General features: G+C 35.5%; 1 protein-coding gene across 3 annotated transcripts; it reads left to right on the forward strand.

Moving 5' to 3' along the window:
- Positions 1-2,496: 2,496 nt before the first annotated feature.
- Positions 2,497-6,959, forward strand: LOC114826509 (uncharacterized). Of its 3 annotated transcripts, none has more exons than XM_070826741.1 (12): positions 2,497-3,080; positions 3,330-3,409; positions 3,860-3,961; positions 4,069-4,185; positions 4,427-4,670; positions 4,752-4,918; positions 5,002-5,324; positions 5,436-5,535; positions 5,699-5,758; positions 5,863-5,946; positions 6,024-6,140; positions 6,236-6,959. In XM_070826741.1, exons 2-12 carry the CDS (start codon positions 3,350-3,352, stop codon positions 6,533-6,535), a joined length of 1,674 nt encoding a protein of 557 aa, XP_070682842.1. In that variant the 5' UTR covers positions 2,497-3,080; positions 3,330-3,349; the 3' UTR covers positions 6,536-6,959. The 3 variants fall into 3 exon arrangements, with proteins under 3 accessions (XP_070682842.1, XP_070682843.1, XP_070682844.1); XM_070826742.1 differs by having other exon boundaries at positions 4,758-4,918; XM_070826743.1 differs by having other exon boundaries at positions 4,764-4,918.
- The last annotated feature ends 2,670 nt before the right edge of the window (positions 6,960-9,629 follow it).

Consider the following 9,629-nt stretch of genomic DNA (forward strand, 5'->3'; position numbering starts at 1 on the left):
CAAACATGATGTTGTAACACTATTAAACGTGAACGTAGGGAGTCCAATAGTAAATAACGATAATAGGTGATTTTATGATGTCCGCTAATAATAGCTTACATCAATACTACAACAAGACGTTGGTTGTGTAACAATCAACGTTGGTTGTGTAATAAACATTTTATAACGTCATCGTTCTTATGTATCATTTGACAATGAACTTTAACAATTATAATATAAATTTATTAAAATAAAGGGTACCCAGACTTTTATAATTTCTAAACCGGCTTTAATACTAGTTACTTCACATTGGCATCACGTTGAACAGCTTGATTCAATTATTTAGAGAGTAATGAATTTGATGGCAGCCGAAAATGACATTTACATAATATTTCCCACCTTACGTACGTACATTTCTTGAATGATTATATAAAAGAAGCTAAAGGACATAATCTCCTATTTTTTTAAAGGAAAAATAATTTGCACGAAAGGTATAGTTGATCTGAGTTTTGTTTCGTTACGCTTCCGTTGGTCCTACAAGTAAAATGATGAAATTACCCTTCCAGGACAGCTTGCATACTTGCTTAAGGTCATTTCACAATAATCGACTAAATTATGAGTTGATAAATTACTCGATAATGAACAACTAAACTAATTAATAATTAAGGGTTGATAATAAAAGCATTGCTTAACTAAATTATTAGTTGATAAATTATTTGATTACTAGACAAAACTATTCGTTTAAAAGTGCTTTTATAAAAAATATTTTTGAATTCCAAAAATACTTGAAATATTTTTTACAAAATGCACCAATTCCAATTATGTGTTTTTTGTAGAAAATATTTCAAGTGATTTTTTAAATTCTTTTATATTTTTACTAAAAATTAGTTTTAAAAATATTTTTTTTAAACAATTTTAATCTTTTAAACGAATCTGAGCCATACCAAATTGTACTTGGTAGTCACTCTCACGTGGATGTAGTGCCGTATCCATATCTTATAGTTTTTATTTTTTTCGTTTGTTTTCTTTCAACTTTTGGACCATTTCCGGGGAATTTTCGTTTTCCTTTTCTAATTGGCCATCTGTTGGGATTGCTTTTGGAGTGAGGATACATGATTTTACTGATATACTCACATATTTGTAATTTCCACCGCCACCAACATCATGATAGCTTCCCTTCAGTGCAACAATTCCAATATTAATTCCAATGTGTGCTTGATCATCTCTTATCACAATCTTAAGTTCTTAAGCGTTATTATATGTTGCTGGAACTTTTTATAGGGGATGTAAAAGGCCTTCTAGGTCGGATTTTCTTGTTTCATCTTTTTGGTTCTCTTGTTTATTTTGTTTGTTGAATGATAATAGAAATTGTTTATTATACTTGCCAACCATTAATTTTTTCTTCAATTCTTCAACAATTCTTGCCAAAATCAAACTTGTTTTTCTTTCTCTCCATGAAACCCTCGTATCCTACTAACCCTCCCTCCGGATGCCGTATAATGTGACTAAAAAGTTATTTGATGAAAATGCCCTCACAAGTCAAATGTTTTAACAATAAAATGAATGGAAAGTAACGGTAGGTGGTGAATTCCAACAATTAATAAAATTCAGGTAGTAAAAATACACAATTAAAAGTTCAGGTGGTATTTGCACACATGCTTTCAAGTTCATGTGGTATTTGTACAAAATTCCCTTTATACTTTACAGATTAGTTTTGCACAAAAGTCAATTAAATCAGAATCATTTAACCATTCGATTGATGCTGTCAAAATGTTAGTGTTAACTAAATAACTCATCTGTTTATTCTCAAGTGCAAAAACTATACTTGTTTGTGAGAAATTTACACCTAATTGTGACGGATACTATCGCTATAGTGTAATTCTATTATGATGTGTCCAGAGCCGTCCCGATACTAATTGAGGCCTAAGACGAAAATCAAACAATGCCTCTTAATTTAGTTCCTTAATGTGATTTATTCACACCAATATAAATTTGCGGTACATCAAATTAGATTTTATGAGAATGAGAAATACTTGTTTCTTCTTCTTTCTATTCAAAAGTAAGATGAATGATGAAACTTTTAAGATATATAACAAGGGTATGAAAAAAGTATAAGGCCTAATTTAAAGTGAGAGCCAAGATGCATACCATGTTCACTTTGCCTCTGAGAGCCTCTAAGTGTGTCATCTCGTTGTAACGATATTTGTAAAAATCATATATATAGTTTCCAATAAAAAGAACACAAGTAAATCGGATCCAATCTATTAAATTTTGGAGGTCTGCACCTAAGAAATTAAATAACACAACATTAGCTAAGCATGAATAAAGAATAGGTGACATATGGTAATTAACAAGAAGTCTGGACTCTGAATCAAATCTTGAATGATCAAGCAATCCAGGAGTGCTCATATATTAATTCTTTTTCCATGATTAAAACCCATTTAGCTAGTTGGCAAAACGTGTGTTTAGGGCAGCTTTTTCCTTCAAATAAACACACCCCACAATCTTTTATTTAATGCATCGACACATCATACTTGTCACTTGACCTCCACATATAAATCCAATTTATCTTCCCCAGTAGTCAACTACATCATCTTGTTAAAATTATGAACACATAAATACAAACTTTTATAATTTTGGTAAATTATGTCTCCTAGTGTATTTCCCATTAAGTTTTGATACTTATTGCACGAATCAGGGGCATTCTCGGAACTAGAGAAATATAGAGGGGAAAGAGAGAAGATGATGTGATTAAAAAGGCAGAAGAGTCGGTGCTACGTTGCAGGAGCTTAAAAGAGAGAGGTGCACGTTGGTTCATGATGACGCAGAGAACTGCGAGAGCACCATTGTTCTAGTGCGCTTTGCTTCTAGTTTTTGTACGGTTCCACATTGCTCTTTGATGCTCTCTTCCCTTTAATCTTTCTGCGCATCCAGAACATCCCCGCTCAAAAACCCATGAATTTGTGACATGGGTTTGGTTAGTTTTGCACTTTTAACTTCACCATGAACGAGGAAGGCAGTAAGGATTGGATTGGAGACCGATTACCGTTTGGTGGCATTGAAGTTTTTGTTTAAAGATAAGAACTTTTTCCTGTAAAAGGGTACGAATCTGGTCCCTATTTATAGCAATTTAACTCATTTTCTTCGAAAATTCTATGATACTTCAGAGTAGCCTATACTCGAAAGTGTTAAGCAGTTACGTACTGGTCATTTTATCATTGACGAACAATCTAACAGTTAAAAACCTCGGAGTTTATGCTAGAAAATTCCCATTTTCTCAATTGAATTTTGCCAACTTCAAAGTTTGTTTCTCTAATGATATTGGATTGGTTTGGTCACAACTTCTGTAGATACTAAAAGAAGCTGGAAGATGAACACCAGAGTGAGGACAAGGCTGCAGTCTATGAAGCCACTAGAGAAGAATAAAAAAGTAACTCATATACTATGAACTCTGAGCTAAGCTACGTTATGCACTTTTTCACATTTTTTAAATCATAATTTTCGAAAAAGGTTTTCTTTTCTTTCACTGTGGGAGGAGCCTATGAAACATTGCCATGGAGCGCAGATTATGGCTTCAAATTTTGGAGCCTCCCAATATTATTTAAATTTCTGGCATCTTTGGATGGATTTCCGTGATGGTTCTTCCACTTGAATCTCAGCAGTTGTTTATCTCTCCTGGCTCACAAATTTTCTCAGGAAAATTATATCATTTTCTTTCCAATTATCCGTTGACCCTTCTGATTCTGAGATTGGTTTTCAACACAAGAAAGTAAATTTAGCTTCTTTGATCCATTTCCAACATGGGTTTTATATTTTACAAGTTTTTTTCTCTGGCCACTTCAGTTTTTTGTATTGGAAGCTAATTGCTGTATATTTAAAGGAAAAGGTAGAAATGCAAGGGAGTGAGATTAAGGAAACCAGAAAAGCAGTCAGCAATGGAAGAGCTTCGAGCAGAGAGAGGAAATTGTCTTTGCAACAAGATGTATGAAATTCATATTTTTAGTACTTTTAATTTGTATGTTATTTGATTTTATAAGCTCTCTCTTTAATTAGTATTGATCATTGAGTTGAACATTGTAATTTGTTTAGGTTGATAAGTTGAAGAAGAAGCTTAGACATGAAGAGAATGTCCACAGAGCTTTGCAGAGGGCATTTTCAAGACCCTTGGGAGCTCTGCCTCGTCTGCCTCCTTATCTGCCTCCTTATGTGAGTATTCACTATTTTTGTAGAAGCGATATTCCAATCTAATCTAATTTACAGGGGATAGAGTTTGTTGTTCTGACCAACTGGCCACACCCACGTCTACTTTTTTTATTTTTTTAGATAATGTAGTTGCTTAGCGGAATATCTTGCACTAATGTACTGTCCATAGTTCAAGAAAGTAAATAGGACTAATGAACGTAAAGGAGTTTTAAAGTAATTTTAATTCTGATTTTTAATTTTATAGATGTTGGAGCTTCTAGCAGAAGTGGCTGTTTTGGAAGAGGAGGTGGTTCGGCTCGAAGAACAGGTAGTGCATTTTAGGAAGGACTTGTATCAGGAAGCTGTATACATTTCAACCTCCAAGAGGAAAATGGAAACATCATCAGCTGATTCATCTGATTTGTACCCGATAAAGAATCCCAAATTTCAATCTCAAATAGGAAACAATTCTACCAATTCCACTGAAAAGTTTTGTCCATCCCCTTCTGGTAAGCCATATGTTCATCCTAATTGCTGAAAATCACATGCTAATTTCTAGGCCATGAGATTTTTAATGTTCTTAATTGCAGTTTCAGTTTCAGATGATAAGCAGGGAAAAGAGAACCAATCATATAATAATTCTACGAAGAGCAACGACAGAGCCTTGATCCATCAAACTCAGGTTAGGACTCCAGCGAAGAGACCTCCAATCGATCACAGAACAGCAGAAAAGCGTCTAGAGCCTCAAAAACTTCAGGTACATACTAAAATTACCGAATTTCATTAAGTTACTGACACTCGTTTGCTGTGCAATGAACATTGTTTTGCTTGTACGTTCAGTTAGAAACTAAAAACGCGGGCCAAGAAAGTGCACAAGCAAGACTTCCTAGTATCCCAGACAAGGAGCTGTCAGGAGATGACAGTCCTAACAAAATTTCAGAAAGTATTGTCAAGTGCTTATCAAACATTCTCACGAGAATTAGTTCAGTTAAGAATTTGGGTCCTGCAGAAAATGAAAGAACAGAAAATTGGGATCCTTATGGTATTTGTTTGGAATTTGGACAAAGAGATATTGGTCCATATAAGCAATTACACACAATTGAAGCTCGGAATATTAATCCAAACCAAAGAGCAAATGCTTTGTTCCTACTCTGCAGATTGAAGTAAGTTCTCTGATTTGTAATATGCTAGGTAGATTTGGTTTCCAACCTTCTTGCATGATATGGTGATTATTTTAGGACTACTTATAGTCATATTATTTGCTGAATTCGCAGACTACTGTTTCGGAAACTTGCTTCTGTAAATTTACAAAGCCTCAGTCATCAGGAGAAGCTTGCCTTCTGGATCAATATCTACAATTCCTGCATGATGAATGTATGTAAGAGCCATCAAAAGATATTCTTATTTAACACAGTTCAGAACAATCTTGTGGTGTTACGCCTAAGTAATCAAGTCTTCCTTTCCTTATTATTTTTTGTTTCCTGTCTTGTTTATGTTAAGAAATTGTTTCATCTGCTGCAATTGTTCAATACTGCAGGCTTTCCTCGAGCACGGCATACCTGAGAGTCCCGAGATACTTGTAGCCCTAATGCAGAAGGTAAGAAATATGTCTTGTTTATGACAGCAAACCAGATTGTTAAATTACTTCTGCTAGTCAATAATTCATATATGGACCATATGGTTGTATTTCATGTGACTCAGGCAATAATAAATGTTGGAGGACACATCCTGAATGCAATAACTATTGAACATTTCATCTTAAGACTGCCGTACCACTCAAAACATGTAAGTAGCCTCAACTTGTATGCACATAGAACATTGAACACAGAAGATTTATAATTATTTTATCAACTCCTGAGCAGACCGTATCCAAGGGTACAAAAACTGACGAGAAGACGGCAAGAAGTACCTTCGGATTGGAATTATCCGAACCTTTGGTAACATTTGCACTATCATGTGGCAGCTGGTCTTCCCCTGCGGTAAGTTTTGGAAGAAATAAAATGATCTGTCTAATTACCATTTAATAATCGACGCCGTATGACATTACTAATATATGATCTCTGCCAAAATACAGGTGAAAGTGTACACTGCATCCCAAGTTGAGAATGAACTGGAAGTTGCAAAAATAGAGTACTTGCAAGCTGCAGTTGGAATTTCATCAAATAAGTTTGCAATTCCAAAGATTTTGGATTGGTATTTACCTGATTTTGCTAAGGATTTGGAGTCTTTGCTTGATTGGATCTGCCTTCAGCTCCCAAGTGAAATGGGAAAAGAAGCACTCAAGCTTCTTGAAAGAGGGAAAAATGAGCCTCTTTCACAATTAGTCCAAGTTACGCCCTATGAGTTTAATTTTAGGTACCTTCTATACAAATGATCCAAATTTTTGGTTCTGCAAACTATTGTTCACATCACATCATCCCGCTGGGAGAGAGAGAGGGGGTGTTTGGGGGGGGGGGGGGGGGGGGGGGGTGTTTATGATTTTGTACATAGCTATAGGCAAATATGCAAATTACATGTATAATATCTGCTCTCTTTTAACTGCAAGTAATAATGAGATAAATGAGTCAAGTTTCAAAGCACTATCTATTATTAGAAGCGGCTTTTAGCTTAAGTGGTTTAGAACATCTATGTTTGCACTCTAGTCATGTGTTCTACTCCTTATCTCTCGACACTAGGGTTTGTAGCTCAAGTAGTTTAGCCCATTTACGTATCCACTCTAGTCGTGTTCTCTACTCTCCATTCCCTAATATTAGAATTTGTATCTTAAGCAATTAAGAGCATTTACTGTTGCACTCTAATCCTCTATTCAATTTCGCCTTCTCCGATATTGCTTATATTAAAAAGTACTAGTTATGATTTGATCATCTGCATAGATGGAGAATCTAAAGATTGGTCCATGCTAAAGAAAATTTCATTGGAAACAAGTTGAGTGAGTGGTCCTGAAATTTGTCATGTTCACGACATAGACCTATCCATCAGCCACATCGAAGCAACAAACAGACCACGCTTTTCAAGGTGGAGGGGTCACTACTTAGAGTAGTCTAAACCTGAATGGGATGTTTAACCAAAGGGAGAAATCAGAAAAAGAAAACCCTACAATCTGGTGTTTCATACATTCCACCACGCTTTTGTACCTCCACGATCGTCGACACGCCTAGGATGAGTGAATCACTCATTTACTAATATCCATTGACTCGAAATCAGGCTCTGATACAAATTGTTAAGAGTTGATGGGTAAACGTCCATCAGCCACATCGAAGCAATGAACAGACCAGGCTTGTCAAGGTGGAGGGGTCACTACTTAGAGTCTAAACCTGAGTGGGACGCTTTACCAAAGGGAAAAATCAGAAAAAGAAAACCCTACAATCTGGTGTTTCACACATTCCGCCACGCTTTTGTACCTACGTGATCGTCACTCATTTACTAATGTTCATATTGACTCGAAATCAGACTCTGATACAAATTGTTCAGAGTTAATAGGTAAAACGTGCCCTACGAAACCGACTTAAAAATATCACACCACTCTTCCGTATCTATATCCTCGGCGTCCCACCTAGTGGCAACCATTTCGTTCTTTTAACACAGATTCACAATCCCCTAATTAATATCAATTTCTAAGATCCTAGAAGTAGAACGTGCCCCTACAACACCGACTTATAATCCCTTCCTCTAAAGCTCTTAAATCAGTGAAAAATATGTTATTTTTCGAATGCGGGACGTTGAGTAATTTTCAACATAAATTACCACAATTATCACCCTGTACTAAAGAACATACAGAATAGTTAGATTTTCTGTACCTGTTGACTTCAGGCTGCGATATATTCTGTCTTCTTCTTCCTGGTGAGATTAAAAGTTTCTACGCCCGTGATAAATCTGGATCGCCCCACAGCATTTTGTTGGCGTCTAGGGTTTTTACTCAAACAAATAGTACGGCTGGTTTGAGGCCCAAACTTAATTGTTGCAGTAGGCACCAATATCTTTTTGAAAGACATTTGGACTGTATCTTCCAACTGCTAGACAAGGCAACCGCGTTTAGGGTCCTTCTTTTTTCTTTTTTTTTTTTGAGGTACATATTTATCATTTATGGGTCCTTCATTCACAGAGTGAACATGATCAGGAACAGCTGTTGTGTCTTGGAAGAAATTTGGAGCTGAATGGTTTTAGATTTCTTATTTATTCTTCTAGTTGATGAGTTAAACTCATAAATCACGGTTTGATGTGTGTAAATTTGTTTGTTTTTATGATATTTTTTTTTATAAGAAACGATATAATGTATTTTGAAACAAAAAAATTGGAATGCTCAAGCAATACAATTTGAAGGAGCAAAAATGATTATTCAACCCAATAGCAAGAGACATCGCAACCAAGGGCAAAACAATTTTTGCCAATGCCAAATATGGGTAAACCTTCTCCAGTGACTAATCTCAAGGTTCTAGGTGAGAATTAGGGTCATTTCCGTCAATTGCAACATTTCATGGAATTTATCTTAAAAGTTTTAACTCATAATTTGGAGAGATTTTTCAGTGTGACCGCTACACGAGGTGGTACACCACGTGTCACTATACAAATGGTGGGATATGTGTGCTAAAAAATTAATAACTTAAAACATAAAATTTCCCACAACTCCTATTAAAACATGAGGTGTACCACTTATGTTCCCGTCACAATTAAAATTTTCTCCATAATTTGGAGCAACATTTTATCTTGGTTGCGATGTCTGTTGACACTTAAAACAACTAGCCTATAGTGAGACAACAGAACATTGTAAAATCATACTGAGTTTTATGAATTGTTATTAAGAAGAAAAATCCTACTGTCCTAGCCCCAAGCCATCAAAAGATAAGTCCTACATTGTTATTACATTGTAAAGTCACCACCAGATCCAAAACTAGCGCACCACAATGCCGCAAACAAATCAAATGGAAACTTGAAATGTAGACTTAGGAGAAAAGAACTAGAAAGGGAAAAGAGAATTAAGGGGAAAGAGGTGGAAAGCGAGAGGGCTGCCGACTCAAAGCCAAGTCACGGGTAGCGGCAAGGGATTTCTTTTTATCTCTAGCTTTTCTTTCACTCTTACGCAACGCTAAACTTTGTTTTGCAACTTTTAATGAGTTATATATGCATATGTCTCAAATCGTAATTTGTAAAGGAAAAATAAACCTACATATAATATATAAGAAGTCAAAGCAATGTTCTTTATTAAAGATACATATTTAAATTGTAATTAATCCTTCTCGACTGAACAAATTGTAGAACAAAAAATAATCAAGAAAAATATGGAGGCGACACGTGGATTCTAGGGTAAAAATGACAAAATTACTCTCGAGGCACACCAGGATTCCTACGCGCGAGAAGTGGGCAATCATCCCTCAACCAAGTCAAAAGTGCCCAAAATAGGTAATAATTCAAAACCTATTTCATCCATCCTCATCAAATCCTCTCCACAAGGTAACTCCCAAATCATTCCT

Source organism: Malus domestica, chromosome 08, assembly GCF_042453785.1.
Source record: "Malus domestica chromosome 08, GDT2T_hap1".
NCBI lineage: Eukaryota > Viridiplantae > Streptophyta > Magnoliopsida > Rosales > Rosaceae > Malus > Malus domestica.